This window comes from Lissotriton helveticus, chromosome 9 (genome assembly GCF_964261635.1).
Source record: "Lissotriton helveticus chromosome 9, aLisHel1.1, whole genome shotgun sequence".
Taxonomy (NCBI): domain Eukaryota; kingdom Metazoa; phylum Chordata; class Amphibia; order Caudata; family Salamandridae; genus Lissotriton; species Lissotriton helveticus.
In genome coordinates, this window is record NC_136070.1 from 278742779 (window position 1) to 278766618 (window position 23840).

At 43.2% G+C, this 23840-nt stretch overlaps 1 protein-coding gene across 11 annotated transcripts in view; it reads left to right on the top strand.

Annotated features, from left to right (window-relative positions):
- NRXN3 (neurexin 3) overlaps positions 1-23840 on the top strand; it is a 2205897-nt gene that overhangs the window by 739299 nt on the left and 1442758 nt on the right. For all 11 annotated transcript variants that reach the window (XM_078659992.1, XM_078659991.1, XM_078659982.1 and 8 more), the window contains one exon: positions 16846-17049. In XM_078659992.1, the coding sequence (XP_078516118.1) occupies positions 16846-17049 (204 nt within the window). The remainder of the gene's footprint in view (positions 1-16845; positions 17050-23840) is intronic.

Consider the following 23840-nt stretch of genomic DNA (forward strand, 5'->3'; position numbering starts at 1 on the left):
AGCATAGCACATACATCTGTGCTTGGGAAGGAAGTGAGCAGCTTGTGGAGAGGAAACAGAGGAGGCTGGATTTGGAGGAGATAGTAAGGAAGACATGGCAGAGCACACACTGTACACGGAAGAGCTAATGATGAGGCATGTGATGAGTGCAGATAGTATGCTGGACGTGAAGAACAGCATGCGGGAGACAACAGAAGTGCATAGAGAGATGACTGGTTTTAAAGAAGGCTGGAGCATAAACAGAAAACAGGGAAGCTACTGGAAGGGGAAGTGAAAATAAGCATAAGGAGAGCACAGAGGGTAAACTAGGTGTGGATTACTGCATGTGGGAAGCAAAGATAAGACCAGGCCCGGACTGGCCGTTGAGGGCACCGGGCAATCCCCCGGTCGGCCGCAAGGGTGGGGGCCGGTTTTGGGCCCTGGGGGACGTTTTTGTTGCAGAGCCGGTTTTGCAGCATAGCTGCAAAATCGGCCCTGTAACAAAATCGGCTGAAAAACGGCCCTGGCAAAGCGCTCGCCCCCCTCCCGCCCGGGGGGAGGGGGGGGGCAAGCACTTTGCCAGGACAGGTTTTGGGTCCCAGTCCGGCCCTGGATAAGAGACTAGGATGCATTCTCAGGTACAATGAGATATGAACCTACATATCCCAAATAGGAGCAAGTCAAAAGATGGTGATGGGTAATTGTTCAGGTTGGTTTAGACCGCGAGTAGAAATTAAGTCGAAACTTCTTATAGTGCACATCCTGTCATTTTTGCTAACCGAATTCTGGAAGGTACCCTACTTTGACAACGCCTCTTGCTGTTGCCATCAAAGGTGGTGGAATCTTACACCCTAAGGTACTCATGACATCCACTATTATACAACATCTTCTCATTTTGGGCTAACTTCTATTGCCCACCCTTCCTGCCATAATACTACTTTCTCTAATTCCATTTCTTCACAACAATATCCTCGGATCCAGTGCTAAAAATGATTGCAATGTTTTCATGACCACTACAAGATGAAAATAAAAACTGATGCATGTATTGCACAACCATGCATAGTTTTACCACACAGATGGGTGAGAATATACCAACCTTAGCCAAAGGGCTGACAGTCTCTATCGACTGCGATTAAGAAAGGGGAAAAATGAGGAAGAAACAAGGGAGACTGTTGTCCTGTCATGAAGAGCAAGGGAAGAGAATTATTGGGTAGTGAGAATGAGTATAAAACGATGATGTGTGGTGGGTTTAGGAAGGAGAAAATTGAAGTGTGTAAAGGGAAAGGAGACCATTGGGTGGTTGGGAGAAAGAGTGTAGACTTTTTCCCGTCCCATGGCAGCAGTGAGACAGAAAAGAGGCCGTAGATCAATTCTGCCTCATAATATCATTTTGGAGTGTCAAACAGGCAGGTGGGTTGCAAAGTATGGTTTTGGTGGTTCTGTACTGTAGCTGCATTTGTATAGAGCTTCCTACCCATGACGTGGTGCATTAGTGAAAGCTAGCATGCTACCTCTCAAGGTATGCTTGATGAACTGCAGTCCTGATTGGAAATCTCATCATATAACTTTGATCGAGATGAAAGAAAGATGTTAGAAACAGGAATGATGGGGCTTGAGAGGGATAAACAAAGACAGTGAGAGGAGGGAACAGTAAATGCAAAATAAGGGGGTGAGAAAGCGACCAGTCACCAGCGGAAATGGGGAGTAACAGAAAAAAAAAAGAATACTAAGGGAGAAAGTGAGCTATAGAAACACGCCCGAGACCAAAGAAACAGAGGTGCGTGAGAGGTGGCAATTTGGTAAATTATTCAAGGAAGAAATGTGAGCCAGTGAGATAGATGAAAAAGAGAGAGCGTGAGTAGAAGGTAAGACTGAACTAAAATGGAAAGAGAGAGAGGGGGGAGAGAGGACAGAGAGAGCGCGAGATGGTGGACGAGCTACCGAGATAGACGAGGCGCGCGGGAGCGCGTGGGAGGGTGGAGACGCTCGTGCCAGAGCGAGGCTTCCGCCGGTGAGGGAAGGTTCTGGAACGCTCCACTTTGCGCGCGCCTTCCTCTAATTGATTCTCCGCGGCCGCCTCCGCCGCGCGGAGAGGTGACCGTGGCCGTACCACGGCAGCCGCTGATGCTAACTGTAAAATCAGAAGTGGCAGGGCCCCAAACGCGCAGCTACAGGGAGCTAATCGCTCATAATAACATATTGATTTTCAGAGATGTGTCGCGTTTGTCAGCAGTTTTTGCATCAATACCGGCGCCCGGGCTCATCTCGTTTACACAGCAAAAGCTAGCGACAAATGAGGCCTGCTCCGTATCAGCTGGAGACGTGCTTGAGTGCGGGGGTTCGGGTCTATTCTGGGGCCTTGAACAGACTTTGTTTTGAGGGCTGCTGCTGGCACAACAATACTGCTAATCTAGAACACAGCAGGTGGAATATTTTGCTGGGGTGGAGACTCTCAGAAATGAGACTTCTCGGATGTGTGTAGGTGGCTTGGTAATTAGTGGCAGCCCTTCACTGAATAGCAAACGCACACAGATGGGAGGATGCTTCAGTAAGTCTAACAGGTACTCGCAAATATTTTCCCTGGGGCCACAAAGTTTGGTTTGTTATGTGACTGAGGGCCGTATTGATGCTAGGGGCGGGGGAGGTGGTGGAAAGGGGGTGAGGTTGTTGTGGCAGGATAGTGGATGTAAGGGAAGTGAAGCATATACATCTAGTGGCTCAATTGCTCAATGTGAAACCAGGAAACTTGGGATTAATCCTGGCTTCCCCTCTTTACCAAATTTTGTGATCTTAGACAATTGTTTTATTTCACTTTCCCTCCCTTTGCTTCGTTAGTGCATATAAGAGAACCTCAAAATGCATGACTTCAGGATCTGTGTTGTACAAAACCTTCTCCTGTGTTTTATTTGACTAACTATAATGTTGTTCGTGTATAACAGGCACCCAGATCAACCAAAGAGTGCATAAATCAACTGACTTGCCTCTTAGTTCACTATTAGTATTGTTTTCTGGGCTCACAGAATTCTCATGGTATGCAAGCATGACGCTCTGTCAAAAACCTAGTAGCTGTGGGAAAATAACTTTTTTTGCCTCGTTCCTACTATTTTTCGCACTCAACATCTGGTATGTATTTTGACCTTTGCTGAGGAGCTCTGTTGGATCCCATGAGGAGCTCTGTTCGCCTTATCGTGCCTAGCCGTGCCTAGCCAAAACCACGCCCCGCCAGACCAAGTGCTGCGATCGTCGAAACACAGAGTGGAGCACGGAGCGCGGGAATTCGGAGCAAGAGGATACGGAGCAAGCCCTTGTCAGCCGGACCCCAGCGACAGGCGGACAAACGGGCAAACCGTTATAGATTTCCTCCTCAGCCTCGGTCAATAGCGGAGCCCTCGGGGAGAGGCAGGGAGTGACGAGGTGAGCGGGTGCGGGAGCAGGAGCAGCGCGAGCAGGAGGGCTCGCCGAGCACAACGAGACTCTGCACACGCAGCTGCTGCAGACAACGCCACTGATCGCCTGCACCAACTTGACCCCCCTTTCAGCCCCCATTCTTGCAGACTCGGACTATTAGCCGGATCAGTGAATTCAGCAGAGTCTGCAAGGCAATACATTTCGAACTTCGGTGTTATAAGCTGGCAACAAAGGGCGTGTAACTGAATCATTAGCCCTCAGAAGACCAAACACCACCAGAAAAGTCGGAATTTTTAACACAAAGTATAAGTGGGGCAAGGCAACAGGCGGAAGGCAACTAAGGCAGAACAGAGGTAAGTGAACAATTTTTAACTAAAGTAAAATTAATAATTAAGAGTTACCACCCTTAGTATAACAACAGTTTTTTTGACTAAAAATGGCTCCTAAAAGAGGGCAAAAATTATTGGATGAACTAGGAAGGAGTAAATCATTGGAGGGCTCAAAATCTCTGGATGAAAGCCAGGAAAGTCACGCATCATCTTTGGAAAATAGTAAGGGGAGACGAAAGAAAAGAAAAGTCAAAAGAGCAATGAAGAATGCCCAGAAGGCAAAAAGAGGCTGCAATCAAACAACAAATAAACAGAAAGAGAACACGGCAGCGTCAAAGTCCATAAAGGAGTTTGTAGGCAAACACTATAAATCATTAAACCCAGCAATAACATCGGATCTTGATGAAGAAATAGTGGAAATTGGTGGAGAAATTGGTGAAAATTCAGGCTTGCCAGATGAAAATCAAAGTCGGTCAAATAAGGGAGAACTCCAGGAAGAAGTTAATCTTGAAAATGAGGAAGATGGGGTGAACCGTAAATTATTAAACCAGACACTGCAGAGCCAAAATCACCAAATCCCGGCGCCTCGACTATCATCATCACCAAAGATGTTCTCATTGCTGTCACCAGGGATTGAAGATCATAGGGGAAATGAAGGCCAGAACCAGAGCATTACCTGGGGAGGCGCACTAGATCAACTCCTACAATACCAACCATTGCAAAAATCCCCAATACATCAAGAGAGCTTAAGGACAAGTTTCCCAGCAATCCCAGTCAGAAATACTACACAGGACTCGGTGCTCTCTGAAACCCCTACATCCTCGTTGATGGATCTAATCCTGTTATTGCAAAAAGTGCTTCAAGGAATCCTGGAAGTAACCCTCTCAAACAACGGAGTGATGAAAGCTCAGAAACAACATCTAAAGAAAATAGAAGAAGAACTCGGAGAAATAAAGAGCCAATTGCCGAGTAGGGTAAAGCAAGTTGATATAGCACCACCAAATGAGGAAAGCGACAGGATAATACCTGAAGAAGAAAGCATGGTAATCCTCGAAAGATCGCCGAAACCCGCAGAACAATCAGCAAAGGATGCTGTAGAATATGTGGACAATGTGTATATATCAAAAAGACCTATGTTGATAAAAAGGCATGGAGGGTATGCCACACTCGGGACCAGGAACCGGATAGGAAAGTCCAGGCAAATGAAACATGCAGGAAAGAGAAAAGGGAAGGAAACAACGAAGGAGGGGTTGCAGTCAGGACTAAACGCCTCAGCCCCAAAATTTACAACACATAGACTTACACAGGTAGAGGCAAAAACTTCAACACCCCCAAAGACCCCGAGAACTCCAAGGAAAAAGCAGTCTCACAGGGAGGAATCTGAGAACCCCCCCTCCACCCGTACGAGGAGACAAAAAGTAAGGCTATTGGATGGATCTGTAAGACCACAGATACATGAAGATCCCAACATGAGAATCAAAGGTTGGAAAGGAGAGAGAACAATCACCAGTCAACAGACGCATGAAATAAACACGAACTTATATGAGAGCGATGATAACAAATGGTTATTTCTGGACCTGATACCAGCAGGGAGGAAAGAGAAGTTGACAAGAAAAACCAATCCCCCGAATAGGGCATTGATCTTGACCGCATTTGCAAAATGCGGCAGTCTGAGGGGGATCGGCACTAAAGACCTCCAGCAGGTTGGTTTTGTAGAAAACAGGTATGGAAAGGAAATAACAAAAATCACTCTTTATTCAGACCTGGTAAAAAGGGCAATCCTGAAAGCCTCAAATGAGATAACGAAACAGGGAATAAGGATTATCCCAGAGAGAGATATAAAAACCTCTAAAGACAACAATTTCTTAAAACAGCATGCTGGGTTACAGAAGAGGCAAGTGATTCTCTATAAAGAATCAAAAGGTGATCGAAGCTCTCTGAACATTGTAATCGACAACACAGGGAATGACTCCTTATGGGGTAACTGGTCGTTACACAGCAATCCCGAGGGAGAAAGTAATGAGAGAAATACAGTGGTGACAGATGATGAAGGTGGTTTGAGTGACGTTGAATAGGATGGAGGGGGTTCGCAAGAACTAGGTCTCTTAACCTGGAACGTAAATGGGCTAGGCAACGAGCAAAAATGGGAATATATAATGGAAACCATAAATAAAGTGGACATTACCTGCCTGCAAGAGACCTGGTTATGCGACGACACCCCAACCCTCGACGGCTATGCCCAGATACATCAGCCAGCCATAAAGAAAAATCGTGGGAGGCCCTCGGGGGGGCTGTTGACATTGGTATCAACAAAAGTAATGAGGGAAATAAAACTGTTGAACACAAAATGTAAATGGGTACAATCAAGTAGAATTGAACTCATGACGGTGGACCTAAATTATAAAATGTTGATTTTAATGAACGTATACATGCAGTGGGACAATGGGGAGGAGTATGAAAGGGAAATGAGGTGTTTTAAAGAGGATGTAGACAGTACTCTAGAAAATTATCCTGCAGACATAATAATTATAATGGGCGATTTCAATCATAAACTAAACCCAAAAAAGGCTGACCTTTGGAATAGGGAACAGTTAGAGGTATATGGAATAAACCCAGCAAGGTTCCCAGTAGGGGAATCTTCGAAACAAGACCTAGCACTAATACATATCTTAGGAGGCAGGGGTTTTCACTGCGTAAATGGGAGAATAGAGTCAGACTCACCGGCAGGAAAAACGTTTATCCAAGGGCAACAGAACTGCCCAATTGACTATATATTCTTGCAGGCCTGGAATTTCCACCAGATTAGGGACTTTAAATTAGATCAAAAAGAGGTGAGTGATCACAAACTCCTACACATAGTGATAGCGGGGGGACGGAAAGTACAGAGAGAAACGGTGATTACCCAGGAGGTTGAGTACCCCAGACGCGTCACGACACGTTTAACTGAGGAATATATGGAAAAACTGAAGGCCATGCAAACAAAAATGGCACCTGAAAACTGTGAGAATAAAAAATTGGAATGGTTTATTGGAAAATTAGAAGAAGTTGTTCAATGCCTAAAGATAAAATTAAAATGGAATAATCCCATAAGGGTAAAACAATCAAACCATGGTAAAGAGTTCTCTGTGGCGTGCCAAAATAAGAAAAGGGAGATAAGAGCAGCTCAAAGGAAACAAAAAAAGAACTTTACACAAGAGAGACAGGAACAGCTAGTTAAGCAGAAAAAAGAATTCAAGCAAATGGTTCTCTCCGCAAAAAGGTTATATAAAGAAAAATGCTGGTCAGAATTACTAGAAGCCATAGAGAACAAAAATCGAAGGCAATTTTGGCAACTAGTAAAGGCTGCAGCCGGAACAACAGATGGTGAACTAAATTGTGTGGTGAGTGAGGCAGCATGGGAAGTGTACATAAGGGAATTGTACGGGGCAAGGACGCCCAGAGAGGAGATGGAGATCAAAACATGGCAAGAAATCTCAGATGACCTTTTATTTGAGTTCAATGAAGAACAAGTTGAGCTCACAATAAAAGAACTTAAGCTAACCCGGGCAGCAGGCCCAGATAATCTGCCTGCAATAATTTTGAAGACCGAGGTTAAATGGTGGGCAAGATTTCTTGCCAAGATGTTCCAGTTAATCCTAAAAAAAGGGATAATGCCCCCAACCTGGAAGGGGGCCATAATTAGGCCTATCCATAAGAAAGGGAGCAAAGAGGCGCCAAAAAATTACCGGCTGATTAATCTCCTAGATATTGGCGAGAAAGTGTTCTCTAAAATTGTATTGAAACAACTGAATGCATGGGTAGACGAGCACCAAATAATTCCCATAGAACAGGGTGGATTTAGAGCAGGCCACTCGACAATAGACCACGGATTTGCTTTATGGCCGATGGCGAGGAAGTCGACGGAACAAAATGGCAAGTTATGCTGCTGTTTAGTCGACTTCAAAGCAGCCTTTGATTCTGTGGATCGGGCCTGCCTATGGGAGACCCTAAAGAGGTTAAAAATTCCAAAAGACCGCCTTACCATAATAAAACAACTACACAGGGAAAATTGGGGACAAGTAATTAAAGATACGGTGGGCTCCTTGACCTTAAAAATACCCATTGCCAATGGATTAAGACAGGGCTGTGTGCTGGCCCCCCAGCTTTTCTCGATCTTCCTGTCAGATCTCCCGGTACATCTAGAGGTGGAGGGTAGTGCCAGCCCAAAAATGGATGGAAACAAGATACCCTGCCTATTGTACGCGGATGATCTGGTAATAGTAGATCAGACTGAGAGGGGCCTCCAAAGGAAGCTTAATGCCTTCAATACATATTGTGCCAGCAAATTTTTAAATATCAACCTGGATAAAACTAAAACCCTATGTTTTGGGAAAAAGTTAAGCAGATTCAGTTGGTACATAGGTGAGCTCAAATTGGAGACAGTCAATGAGTACCGATATTTGGGTATATGGTTCGATAGGACTCTAAATTGGAATACCCATTTGGAAACTCAAAAAGCAAAGGCACTCTCTTCCATATGTGGCCTAAAAAGGTTTAATGGGGACTATGGTGAGATGTCACACCGACCAATGCTTAGAGCTTTTGAAGCAATGATCCCCCCCCAAGTCTTATATGGCGCAGAGATCCTTTATTTGAGCGGTAAGGGATCTTGGGACGTGATAGAGGGGAATTGCATAAAAAGGCTACTATCACTTCCCCAATCTGCTATGATACAAGCCATCAGAACAGAAATAGGCACAAAGTCCTGGGTGATACTAACCCAGATGGCTGTGATCAGATTCTGGAAGAGATTAGAAGACCCTGAAAGCAAAAAAGTAGCATACTGGTGTCGCAAAGAAATCCAGAAAAGCGAGCTAAAATGGGCGAAGGCCAGTAGGGAAAAATTGAAGGGAATCTGTAACTCATTAGAGATCGATTTGGACATGGGAACATATCAAATCCCTAGTACCACAAGTGATCTGAAGCAAAGGGGGAAAGAAGTTTCCAAATTGTATGATATAGACTACTTAACAAAGAAAAAATCAGTGGCGCATATGCTAAATGCTTGGTCACATGAAAACTGGTTCCCCTACCTTGATAGATTACCCAATCGCGGACTCAGGCAAGAGATCCTGAGGCTACGAATTGGGATCAACCCATGGCTAATAAGCAGATACCATAAAACAAAAATGTTAGATCAGGAAGGTCGCTGCAGGTGTAATTTGGGAACTAAGGGAGACCTGTTGCATATCCTGTTAGATTGTCTTACACTCCTAGAACATAGAAAACTTTGGCTGCGGCCAGTTTTTATAAAATATGAAGTAAAGACAAGGTCACAGGCGGCCAGCCTTCTAACAGAAATCCCCTACATCGATATTGTAATTGCCCTCGGGAAATTTATAAAGGTGGCCCTGAGTGCATCGAGAGCCAAAGACTAACATGTAGTACTGTATGGATTTTAGTGGAATGAAATTGTTTGGTGTAGTAAGAATGTGAATAGGTTTTAATATACAAAATAAGTTTTAAGATAATTGTAATTTTACAGATTTTTTGTACTTTAGATAATGGTGTGTATGATCTTTTTAATGGACAAATTTTTAAAAATAAGCGTATGAATTTATGGTGCATACTCCATTCTGCGTTATGTTCACTGTATTGTTTAAAGACTATGGTCACAATAAACATATATTTTGACTGACTGACTGACTGACCTTTGCTGTGGCTTTAGCCTTCTTAGTACACTTGCTTTTTGGGATGTATGTAAAGAATTGTTGCTTTTATTAAATCGTAATAACTCTCGCCATGGTAAAACAATTATCTATATGCAGTTCCCCTTCACAGCTGCTCAATGTATGAGAAGCAGCAGTGAAGGATAACATGTCTCACCTCTACTACATACCATGTGATCCAATTATTGAATGTGTTTTTGGCTGGCTGCCCCTGCTGTTGGACATATCCTGCTACCTAATATTCAATCACGCTATTCTATGGTGATGGACAGGTCAAGATCACTTTTGTGTGTGTCTCCTCCTCATGTCCCATTAAATGTGACCGGATCCAACTATTAATTTGCAATCTTGCCCATCTCTTCCACACAGCAATGACAAGCCAAACAATTTGATTTCACGTGTTGACCACTGCACCAAGCAATTATAAACAGCACACACTAGAACATATTAGAGCAGTGCTTCCAAAACATTTTAGAACCACAATCCAATTTTTAGAACAACAAATTGTAAAGGCATCTTTATTCATTGTTACTTCATGAGCCACCAGAAATCTGTTGACCAACCATCAGGGGTTCCTGACCCACATTTTGGGATTGGATTGTGAACACTTTACAACCACTTAACAGACACACATGTACTTACATCATCTTTGGGAGCATGAGGGTGACCTGAGCATATCCACAATGCTGACGTATAACCTATAAGAGTTCGTCATTTTTAACTTTATTTGTATTTAATCTCTTCACTGTGGCGAGAATTCCGCCGCAGTGCTGGATATTCCAATCGCGGGCGTGGTCATGGCGGCTCCCAGCCATCATGATCACACACCCACAGTGACTCATGACGGCCGGGGGCTCTCATGAGCATGGAAGAGGTTAACAGTAGTCTTGGCAAATAGTTCAGTGTTAGCTTGTAAAATTCCAAACATGAAGTCCCTAGTCCGAGCTTCCAGTTTTTGCTTCATTCTTTTTCATTCCTTTTTTCCTATAGTTCTTCAACAATAATTGTAACAGTACATGTTTTTAAACCTTGTTTCCGTTCTAAAAATGTAACTTTTTATATCTTTTGTGAGGGACTGGCAACTTTGGACAAACTACCCTCTTTGCCTACTGAAGGTGCAATATCTTGCACAGGCACTCCTAGTATTGAAGGCAGCAGCATTCCTTCTGATCCTACTATGTAACCGAACAGAAAGGCATCTCCATAGCCACCAGGAATCCACAACCAGGGTCGGTCTAGGGTAAAAAAATAAAAGTTCCCCTCCTTCCCATTAGTGAATGAGATAGCTAAAAATGTAGCTCATGTTTGCAGATTGGGGCAGTCTTAAGCTTTTAAACTTCTAAACTGCCCCAAATAGGTGTTTAGCAAGACTGTATGCACTTGTGCCTGCAATGCTTGTGGTAATATCAGGGAACTCAACAGTAAAAATCAACTCAGCACTATATAAAACAGGCCCACAAAGACCAACAAACCAGCCCACACTCTGACTTGTCAGACCAGCCCTTAAGGCACTGCCTGATTGACCTAAAGGCCGGTTTGACCCTGCAGGTAACTCGCACAAGAACTGCTAGCTTGTTCTGCCGCAGCTTTACTCCATCTATCCCATTTTCAACCCTACAGGATGGCGGCTCAATACCCCCAAGGAACCCAAAGCCGTTCACTCTCTTCAGAAATTTTTCTCAATAACTTAACTTTAACATGGATCCACCGTCCGTTTAAAAAAATAGGAAAAATGATCCATCCCCTTAGGGTGTATTTCTACCCTTTGAAAGAAGCAGCAGTATAGAGCATTGTGGCAACAAGTATGATTCCTATCCAGGAGTACTCAGGTTTATATTCCATCCTTTAGTTTTGACTAATTTTTATCACCACTGATTTTCAGTAGTTTGTTGATCATGGAGCAACGTCCTTCGTAAAATGACACTGCATGCAAAAGATTCTGCTAAAAAAATGATACAATGTAGCTTCTTAAGCATATCACAGATTATGCGACAGCAATGAAAGAGTTAACAAGCTGTGTTTTTTCTTGTTGTAGCTTACTTCCAAGAACAATTACTAATCAGTACAAGGGTGTTTCTTAATCAGAACAGGAAGGGCATCTCAAAAACACGAAACGTTTGTTTTATATAATGTTTCCTACCAAGAGGCATTTTGTACGCTTTAAATGACGGCTGTGTGTTGGTCCTGCAAATTTTTTGAAAGCTCAACATATAATATGTTTTGCAGGGCGTTCTTGTCAAGACTTATAAACTACATTAACGCACATTCCATAGCGAATGCATTTGTGTTCTTTATGAATTCCGGAAACAGTTTTGTCCCGTTTTTTTCATTACCACAAACACTTCATGTTCTTTGTATGCATCACTAAATGCAAAGCATGTACATCAAGGCCTGTGAGCTGAGGGTAGAGCAGACCAAAAGTGTATCCTTTAGATGAGAGTGTGAATTTAAAAACGGAGTTTCTTCCTGGGCTCAAGTTATAACAATTAGATTACAGTGATATAAAGTGGCGATTATGGTTATATTTATTTCACCCAGTATTTGAGGCAAGCAGTTTACTGAATAGTGTTGCGAAAAAATACACACTTGATAAGACAGACCTATTGGCTTTGGCAATGCTTATTGATCTGTGTATGCTCGTTATAGCTGATGTGTTTCTGTTGATGCCTTTTGGTTGGATGGTGAGGAGTTTGATAGTGTTTCATGCATAGTTTGGAAATGGTTACAGTGTTTTATGATGGGGAATTAGGGTCTTCCCAGTGATTTAGGTAATTACCCTGCAATGCTGTTTTTAGGTATTGCCTACACAGTGCTTGCACTGTGCGGCGAGACATATTGTTTATAATTTAGTGGGCTTTCAACCCGCCCACAGCATACCATTAGTTGTTTTTATTGTCACTCTAATTTGCAATCTTTCAATTGCTTAGCTCCCATAGGCTTCCCTTCCTTTCTTGTGTTACTCCTCCATACCCTCTACCCACTACCCTTGGTAGTGCGCCTTGCATCGCGAAATGCGATGCAGGGCGCGCTACGAAATTCGTTTTATTAATTAAATTGTTTACTTACCTGCAATTATCCATATGCCCGTTTTTAGCACCCTCCACCCCGCCCCTCCCCCTCCCCGCCTCCCTGCCCCACCGTAACTCCCTCCACGGGCCGCGGCTGTGCCTCTCCACTCTACTCTACACCATTTAATGTCACTCCACTCTACTCTATGCCACTTCATTCCATTCCACTCTAGACCACTCCCCGCCACACCTCTCTTTGCCATTCCACTGTGAGGACCTGGTTGTTCTCCATCTAAGTACTCTGAGGTTTTTTTTCCTCTCGGTCTCTCCTCACAGTTGGTTCTCTTTCGAGACTTGCCCTGGGATGCCCTGTTGCTGAGACAGCCATGCACTTTACACATTCTATAACATAACATATCATAACACTACTTTACTCCACTCTAATTTAGGCCACTACACACCATTGTACACCACTCTATGCCTCTTCACTATACACCACTGTATTCCACTCTACGCCGTTCCATGCCACTCTTCTCTACTCCTTTCTACTTCACTCCATGCCCCTCCATTCCACTATTTGCCACTCTATTCCATGCCATTCTACCCTACCCTACCCTTTGCCACCCCACTTTATGCCACTCTACTCTATCCCACTGTACACCTTACCACTGTATGCTACTCCATGCCACTCTATGCATTTCACTCTACTCCACTCTATGCCACTATCCTACCCTGACTAACTCTTTGCCACCCTATGCCTCTCCACTATATGCCACTCCTCACCACTCTAAGCTATTCCTCTTTACACAACTATACTCTACGGGACACAACTATATGATACACCACTCTACCTCACTCTATATAACTCCACCATACGTCACTCTATTCTACACCACTCTGTGCCACTCCACTCCATTCTAGGCCATTCCACTCAGTTCCACACTACACCACTCTATTATTTGTCACTCTACTGTATGCTTTTACTTGAATCCCCTCTCCTCTACACCACTCTACCCTATGTCATTACTCTCTACGCCATTCCACTGTCTGCTACTCTACCCTACAACTCTCCATTCTACTCTCCATCACTCTACTCTACACTAGTCCACTCTATGCCACTCCCCTCTATGCCACTCCCCTCTCTGCCACTCTACTCTATGCCAATCTGCTCTACAGCAATCCACACTGCCAATTCACTCTACACTACTCTACTCTATTCCGGTCGACTCCAGGCCACTCTACTCTATGAAACTCTACTGTACGCCACTCTACTGTGCACTTTTACATGCCACCCTATGCTACATCACTCCACTCTACTCTACGCACTTCACATCACTTTATGCCACTCCGCCCTATGCCACTTGCTTCTACCCCTCTCTCATCTATGCAACTCTGTGCCACACCACTAACTTTTAGCCATGCTGAACAGCAGCCACACTTCTGTACAACATGGCTAAAAGACTGGCAAAGTCAATAGTGATGCCTATTGGCTTTGCCAATGCTTTTTTTTAAATTGATTTATTGCTTTGTTGGTTGCTTTTTTGGCATACCTAGTTCTGGAATGGTATGCACTTCTTGTTTTACGCATCATTTTGTGTGTGGTTTGTTGTGGCCAGGTACCTTTCTGCCAGAATTTGCCATATCCTTTTTTTATTAGCATTTTGTAAAGATTTCATAATTCTCACAGAGACTATTGTTAGGCCCAGAACAATTGTTTTCAATATCTATTTAATGCTAGCAGTAGTTATGCTTTTTAGATGGTAAAGGTTTTGGAGGTTTCTTCATTCCCTCCCTAAATGCTGAATGTTGAGATGTACAGTTTCTCTGACGGTAGTTCTAGAAAGTCACATTATAAGTGAACGACAATGGGTGTTGAGTCTTTTGTGCACCAAAGTGTCATGTTATGTCGATTTGTATAGCACACTAACCACCTGGGAGGGTATCCAGACACTTGAGCAGGTGTGTAGGCATGTAGAACCCAGGGAGTTATTCAAAGAGCCAGGTCTTCAGCCTCTTGTGGAATTCAAGTGGTGAGGAGGAGGCTCTGATGTGTGGAGGGAGGTTGTTCCGCATTTTGGGTGTGATGTAGGAAAAAGAGTAACCTCCTGCTTTGCTTCTGTGGATGAGGCTGTGCGATTGAGAATGAGGCAGAGTGTGGTTGTTTTGGCGGGCTGGTGAAAGTGAATGAAGTTATTCAGGTATACTTGTCCAATATTGTGCAAGGCTTTGTATGTTTGCATGAGAAGTTGGAATTAGCTGCACTTGTGAATGGGGAGTCAGTGAATCACCTTGAGGTGTGGTGAGATATTGGTGCAGCGTGGGAGGTTGGGTATCAGTCTTGCAGCGGCATTCTGACTGGTCTGAAGTCTGTGTAGGAGATGATTGAGATTCCAGTGTAGAGTGCATTGACATAGTCTAGCCTACTTAGAGTGTGTTGGCATACATATTGAACACGGCCATGACCTGATATGCCTCCTTCTTTAACAGTCTGCAAACTATGATTCCCGAATACTATCATTCTCAGATTTACGATTGCTGCTAAGTATGTGTATTCTGTTTTTATACTGTACTTACATGGCCTTCCTGTCCGAAATAAACTTTCACCTTTACTACTACATGTATACCTAGAGGGCTTTAAATGGGAGGGGTCTCACCGGTGCTGAGCACCAGCAGTTTTTTAAAGGGGCCCTCGAAACGGGTATCTATTGGGCACTGTTTTGTGCCCTGGCACAGGTGCCCCATTTTTTTCTAGACTGCAGTGACAGCAGGGACATTGATGTGCGCCATGTGAAGTTACGGCATGACGTCATGCCAGGCGAGTGTGTAGGGGAAGGGAAATCCTTTAAAGAGTCACTTTCTCTCGGGATTTCCCTTCTCTTTTTGAAACTCAGGAGCAGCAACATTGTCGTGGTGTCACCAGGGCTTTAAGTGGAAGCTTTTTCAATATTATATACAAGCCATAGTTGCTGCATATTTATCTTACGCAACTAACAACCATTGACAAAGCCAATAGTCCTGACTTCTTGTAGGTATGATGTTAATTGTTGTATCATATATCTGGGTGAAATGTCAGAAACAGCCAAATACAAGTCGGATGGCACACTATGCTAAGCACAGATTTTTAGTTTATAGTGGTTTTAGGCCATGCTCTTTATTACATCGACCTCGCCCCTTTGAGAGACCCCCCCCTGTTTTTTCATCCCACTTAAAGCTCTGTATACCTATACATTCAATCAGCATTCAAAGCCAAATGGAAAATGAGGCCTCACCACAATGATTGATATAACTTATTTTCATGAAATTTCCTGCTTTGCAAATAACCCATGATATGTGATTTAATGTGTGTACTGCGATCTTAATGCATCACTGGTTAACAGCGCACCCTGGGACATCTTAACAATTTTGGGGGCTTGAGGCCAAACATATTTTGGGGGCCACTGTTCAGAACAGTTTTGAATTCTTGATTCAATTTCAGAATTTTCATGCCCTCTTTGGTCAGATCACACATTTTAAATGTGTTTCCGTAAATATTCAGGGATAGGGATGTGTGTTTTCAGTACTGTACAGTAGGAGCAGCTCACTCAGTGATTAATTTGAGCCAGTGTTTTCTGGTGCTCAGCTCCGGCACTTACTCACCAACACCAGAAAATGTCATGCGCTCCAGTTAAGGACACATTCATTTACGGGGAGATTAAGTGATTTGCCCAGAATCATAGGATGTTGAGCAGGCGCCGAGACTCCAACCTGCTTCCACAGATCTGAAGACAGTAGCTTTGGCCATTACTCCACATCCTCTGTCCACTTTCATGGTTAGTAGTTGGTTCTAATTTAGGCAGCGCTAACAGGAGAAATGGGTTGGTGCAAGCTGCCTCCTGATGAGAGCCCCAGCACTTATGTTTTTACAAATTAACCATGATCACGAATATTATTGCAAATAATCTCTGCACCCTACTGCCTTTTTTCATGTGCGAAGTTGTGTTTTGATTTAATAGGAACTTTATTATGGAAATTGCATGGAGTTGAAAAACCAAAAACACGTACCTGCCAAATGTACATAAAAAAACTCCCACACATGACCCGTATTAAAATAAATAAAGGGAAATGGTATTTCAAACAATCTATGTGTAACAATCATTCAAGGTCATCAGGGCAGGACTGTGTGTGGAATAGAGCATGATCTTTAGGGGGTCTCCTGAAAGGCTGGATCCCTGGGCCATAGCCCATTTTGCCTATGCCTTAAAATGTCTCTGGCTGCACCAAATGGGTGGAGCTATCACATCTTCCCATTTGTTTGCCTTTTAAAGAAGTGTTACTGTTAATTTCCATTTTGAAATACGAAATACACCTAAAGGCTGCACTGTATGTCCCATTCAGTTGCTCGTGGTGTGATTTACTCTCCTCTTCCTCCCGCAGAGGCCTCCGTGCTCAGCTATGATGGAAGCATGTACATGAAGATTGTGATGCCGCAAGTCATGCACACTGAGGCAGAGGACGTGTCCTTTCGCTTCATGTCACAGCGTGCCTATGGCCTGCTGGTGGCCACTACGTCTCGCGAGTCTGCCGACACTCTGCGGTTGGAGCTGGATGGTGGTCGTGTCAAGCTGACGGTCAATCTAGGTATCGTATGTCTCCTCTTCCGAGGGCTCGCCTCAAGAGCCCCATTCCATGTTTTAGTTTTATGTGTGATGAAACTTGGTGTTGAGGTGTTCCTTTCCCCATGTCATTCCTCTGTGGTTTATCACCTACAAGTCCCGCCTCCCACGTGTCGCATGATGTCATCCATGGGGCAACACAGTGGGATCCTCTTTTTGTCTTTACTTTCTGCGTTCATCCTTTTTTGTTTTTTATTTGAAACCGACGGGCTGTCTACCATGCTCTATGGACCATCTTTTGATCAATATCATGTCCATGAATCCACCTTTATAATCCCTCAAAACAGTCCAGATAGAGCAGAGTCTACCTACAAACTGTGTGAATAGAAACTAAGGCCATTCACTCCTAATGAATTTAAAATATGTATTTTTTTAACAATTCTTTGATTACAATTTTTATGTTACAAATAATCAAAACAGTAACTTACTACTTCCCTGCTTTTATTACATTTCTATATATAGTGGACAAAATTCTAAAGGGTATATTTTGTGATCCGAAATTTGTGTTGAACCTTTGCTTAAAAGAAAGCTATTATACTTTCCAAGATTTTAATTCAACAGTGATGCAGTTTATTTTGTAGTAGAGTACGCTTACAGGAACATAATTATCCGATTCCTGGTTGATATTTCCCTATAGAATTTGTTATATTATATTTTTTTAATTTTCTCCCCTGTGGTAATAACAACATTCTCACTAATTTTGAGAAATTGATTTTTGCTTTTCAAATGACCTATCACAGTGTGGGTCAAATAGACCACGGAATCGTTCTCTTTTCACAAAACGAAATTTAGAGCTATTAACCAGCAGATTCGCACTTGGTACAGTAGAACAGTTCTAAAAATATCCCCACAAAACACAGTACCAGCAAAACTCACAACAAGGACCGAATGACTGTTTCGAGGGATGCTGCGCTTTTGAATTTCCTTTTACCATTTGTGCAAAAAGATTTGTTGTTTCTTGTTGTCGATCACAGTGAGGATTGTATTTTTAATCGATTTAATGTATTTTTGAAAATGTCCTTTCTTGTTTTATTATTTGCTTCCGATATTTCTGTTTGTGGCATTAAGCGCTCTCATCCACCATGTTAAGTCAAAAGATGGCACTCACTTCCCTTCAAAGGCCCGAAGCCTGCGGCCCTCACAGCAAACAGCCTTGGGAACAGAGTGTACAGAGACGCCTGCAGGGGGCAGTCATACCCCCCTCATGCCACCTTCTGGGTACTCACCTACACACAAAAGCTTTATTCCAGGGGAAGCCACAACATACAATCTTGCCCTTCTGAAGGTCACTGCTGGTGGTTAACCCCTTGTGTGCTGCAGGTCACCTTTGGTGACTCATTTGAGGCTAATGAGAGTTCATGCTTTGTGTGATCTCGGGGATTTTTCTGGAAAGGATAGGGGGGAGAGAGCGGGACAGTGTGCGAGTGACAGAAAAAGAGGGGGAAACAAGTCGAAGACCATTCTTACACCTCTTCACATATTTAGGCATTGATTTTTTAGATTATTACATTCTGTTGAAGCGTAAAATATTTTTGCTCAATGGAGGGTACAGAAACGTCGAGACCCTGAAAAAATGAAACCTATAGTACAGTAAATCATTATCATGAACCAGCAGCTCTCATGAGGGGTTTGCTCATGATGTCATTCCTACATTGGGAGTCTGAGTATTACCCAACCCACATATTTCCTTACTCAGTGAGAACTAAAGCCCTCATGTATCAACACATTTTGCCAGAAACACAGAATGGGCAAAACCCTTTGATGCATCTGGCCCTAGAGCTCCCTCGCTGGCGTAATGTCCCACTAGGACATGTGGAGAATTCCCAACAGAAGAGAAGGAAACCTTAAGCCTCATTGAAAGCACGATAGTCCGTATTACAGACGATGGGTATGATCACGATCAGCCCGCAAATACCGTTTTGAGCGCAAACTCCTGTTAGTGTGCAATATGGAACACAGAAATATGATCTGTGCTCAAATCACTGATGTTTGCCCCTGCAGTTTGAGGCTGATGAAACCTCACACAAATGATGGGAGTACATAGTACATATGCACTGTTTTGCATGCTAGAACGGGGAATAACACTCACATTTATTGTTTTATTCTCCTTTCCAAGAGCCATACATGTAATTGTGCATACATTTAGATCCCAGTCAGTTGCAAATCAGTGGGTGCACAATTTGCAGACTATTTCTGCCGTCTGACTATGATTGAGCGCTTGTTTGAAAGCAGGAGGCAAAAAATAAGGGAAGCAAACAGATCGTAAATGAAGACTTAGAAAGAGAACACCCCAGAATTACCTAATCCAGTAAGATTGCTAGTGGTAGACCGGGGTATGGAGTGAGTCCCTTCTGCACTGACTTAAAGCTAGGCTTGGGTTGAGTTTGCAGAGTTCCGCTATCCAGAACTCCGTGAAGTGACCAAAAAAACTGCTGTGCTGCAGGTTTTCCACAAATGGCAGAGTGCTTTAGGTCACGCCGTTCGCACTGATTTTTATAGCCAAGTTTTTGTCCCGCACTGGAAAATCAGCGTAAATGGCAGCAGGAACAGCACAAGAGGTTGCTGCTTCTTTCTGCTGCTCAAGAAGATTTTCTAATACAGCAGCAGCTTTCTCAACGCGAACAAATGGTTTCCCAATGTGAGCCGTTGGGACCATCCTCGACTTCCCACATTGAGAAACCTCGCTTGGAGGTGGTCCGGCATTGTGTTTTCCTCGCTCCTGCTTGCAAACTTAACATTGGCGAGCGTGGAAAAAAGTCTGTTCCACTTCACGGAGCAGAGGTTTTTGGAACTCTGCATGCTCGGTGGAGTGTGGAAAACTCGGTAGGCTCCGTGAACGAAGCGGAGTTCACTGCCCAGGCCTACTTTAAGCCTCCACGTAGCATGCTAAGAAGTGGTGCTAGCAGCGCTTCTCCTTCATCTATGTACTATTCTAGCAAAGTGGCCCATGGCAATCCAAACAACGGAGTGAGCATCCCTCCACAACCCCATGTGTTAACCCTACACCACCCCTGTATGAATGACAGTTACAGGCACAAACATGGAAACTTCTCCACTCTCACCTAAACATCCATATAGCTTATTTTTTAAATGGTAGACCATCCCATCTTTACCTGCATTCTACTGTAGTAAGATTGCTGCATGGAAGCAAAAAACTGAAATTACACCCTCTAAAGTTGGAGTCTCCTGATGGCTCAAGCCTGCTCCTTAAGATAAGGGTGGTAGTAGGTGCTTTGTGGTTAGTGGTTGCACGAGGTAGGATGAGTGCCACTGCCTACTCAGGCCAAAATTTTTAAAATGTGAAGCAAACCAAACTCTTTGGTAGTACATTTTAGCAGCAAGGCTGCAGGAAGTGTCCACATCAACACTTTCCACGTTGCAGCTACTGAAGATCCACCTGGAATTCTGACCCCAGTTATATTTACATGGAGATCTCATGCAACTGTTTCCATAGTCTAAGTCTGAAACTTAGCATGCAACACCTCATGCACATTACTGGGGTTCATCCTGCTGTACCTGGGAGAGGGAAGTCCTTCCAGAGCATGTCTGCAGTGTAGATCCAGAAAACTGATCTATGGCAAAGCAGAGGATCCTTATATTGACCGTTCAACCTGAAACCTATTTTTTTATGTGTCTATATAATTCCACAGAGAAGGAGTGGGGCTTAAAGCACAGTGATGCACTACCTCATTTCAGTCTGTTGTAACTTTTATACAGTATGTGTAGATTTTTCTCTCACTCGCTGCCCTGCCTAGCATCTTTTGCTCTATCTGCACCCCTCCCTCCTTGTTCTCTTGATCTCTATCAAAAATGTTGTTCTTGCATCATCTCATAATACTTTCCCCTAGCATCATTTCCTCTTTCAGCCATCTTTAATCTTTCACAGGGTAACTTAAGTTCCCAAAGCTGACCCCGTCAGTGCACCTGTCACAGAACCCAACCCAAAAACTAACTCTGTGTCCAATCACAACTCTTTTCACTGGCTTGGCCAAAGTCCATCTCTTTCCCGTGGGATGTTGCACTCTCTTGCCTGACTGCATACAGTTCCTTATGCTTTTTCTTTCATTATCAGCCTCTCTTTGCCCTACTGTTGAGCTTGCCTCATAGTTTCTCAGACTATCAACTCTCTCCATATTTTACTTTCTCTCTTGTTCTCCTCATAGCACATCTACTCTCTTGATATCATACCTGTAGCTCCCGATAGATGTGTTCTTCCTACTTCTCATTTTCCTCCTCCTGTTTTCTGTTTTTCACGCACAATGCAGTCTCATTGCTGTCTCTCATGTGCTTCCTCTCACTGTTGCACTTTCCTATTCCATCTCCTTTATTTTCTTCCATTCTTCCGCTTCCTTATATGTCACTTCACTTTTTCATGCTCCTGCCAGGTCTCCCATAACCCTATGCCTATCTTTTTATCCAATCCCTAATTTTATAGTTGTATCATCTCGTCTTTCCAGTCTCACTCAGTCATTAATTCTCATTTTTTTCTTTCCTGCAAGAATCTTTAGCTTTTTCTATTTCAGTTGTCTCTAGTGTTCTCCTTTCATGCGGTCTCTCGTATCAGCATCTTCTCTCCCCTTACCTGTGTCCTGTGTCCTCCTGCAGTAGATGTATCTATGCCTTCCTAACCCTCTTTCTTCCAACAAACTCCGATCAGCAAACAACCTTCTTTTTCCATATTTTTGTGTGAAATGTCTTGCTCATCCTCTGTAGCTTTCTATTTCTCTATCCAAACTCTCCTACTCCCTTCCATTTCTTTCTATATCCTTTATGGAAGCAATCTCTTCTGCCTCATCATCAATGTTACAGCAGGTCCAAAAGTCTGTTTCTTCACCTACCTGCCCTCCCTGTCCCGATTCTACCTCACCCTTCTGTTGTTTCCCAGTGGTTTCTTCATCTTCCCATTTCACTTTTTCCTACTATTTTTGTCACCCACTGTTTCCTGCCTTTCCTTTGGTTGCCACATGTGCTCTCTTGCTTTTGTTCTGCTCCTGGGACAAGGGGGGATACTCGGCTACATTTTAGGAAATTGCCAAACACCCCTAAAAGGGATATAGCCGCCACTGCAGGCTGATTGTACCAAATGCTCCAAGGCTGTTTGCTCCCACTTTTCTGTTGCGGTTGACGACACATGACAAACCTAATCGCACGAAACCGAACCCAGATTTTTCCACGAGAATCAGGTTTTAGGATCAGAAATCACCCTTCTTCTTTCAATTTAACTCTAATCATTTTAACCTGTCTTCCTATCTCTTTTATTTCATGTCTATGAATTTCATTGTACAACTGTTTCATTTCGACTTAATTTTTGTATGTTTAGTTTTAGTTGTATGAGGCAAATGAGGCTTTGAGGACTTACATCAATGCGATAGGTTTAAAGTCAGAGACAGAAAAATGTTGCAGTTGATGCACAATCACTTTTCCTGCTTCTTTCTCAGAAGGATAATAATAATAATAAAGCTTATAGAGCGCCTGGTTACACTTAGGACAGTGTGTCCCCGCGCTGTGGATACAGACCAAGAAAGCTACAAGACATGTCGGATAGAAAGAGCAGAAGGGCCAAAGAAACATCAGAAACCTCAACTATTTAGGAAATAGGTACGTCTTCAGTTTCTACCGAAACCTAATCTCAGACGGTTCCATACGGAGCTCGATCGGAAGAGCATTCCATTGTTTACTAGCCAAGTATCTTAAAGAGCGACCGCCCATCAGATCAGATGTAGGGATGAGATGGGCAGGAAATGGTGCAGTCCAATAACGTCTCCTTCCACAGTTGTATGAGCCATAATAAATGCAGCAAGTCATATGAGTTGTCTTTGCAGGTTATTTTCTTCATAAATTCCCACTTACTTGGAAATCTCATTACTGCGGAGAATGGATTTTTTTTTTTTTTTTAATATGGCTTACGGAGCACTAATATTTTCATATGCGAAGAAGTAGTTTTATCACTGCCTAAGTCTGGTTTGCATGTACCATTTGGACCAGTACATGTCAGACCCTCTCTCATTGTCTACATAATGGACTGGCCAGTGACCTTTTTTCTGTGAGTATATGGACCCTTAATGACCATTTCAAATATATATTTTTTTCACTCACATCCCTCCACATATTTCTCCTTAGCCAATGGAGACCCTAAGGTCTTTATCCGGCTCATAATATCATAACAGTGCCCCCTTGTTGAAGTAGTTATGTTTAAGAAAAATGCCTGTGTATTGTATTCATGCTATTTTCGGACAAACAACCAGCGTGTTTTGACTCATTGTATTTAGTAAGGGACTTAAACAGTACTTTTACTTCAGCAAATTAATTATAGTTGTGCTGCTTGAAATGCCATTGTCCCTCCCAGATCCAAGCTTGTTTTCCATGCACTTAGTTTCATAATATATTAGACCATCTTAGCATGTGCTAGGTCTACTTACCTCTCTTTCTGAAGGCCCGATCAAGATGTTGCTTATACTTAACAGAACATTGGGACTATCCATTTTGAAATATTACTATGCAAGTCTCACAAGTACTAACAAGAACTGGACACATGACAAATACAATCAACTGAAGTTGCCTAAATGTGGCCTATGAATGAAGAATTAAGAACTCCAGCTCTCCCAATCTCTCTTTGGTAAATTAATTAGACTTTTGTTATAGAAAGGTTCTAAGCTATATATATTTTCACTTAGAGCCTGAGGTATTCATTCTCCGGTATTAGCGATAGTGTGTCAAGTTGAGACACTCTTAGGTAGACCCAACGTAAACTCTTGT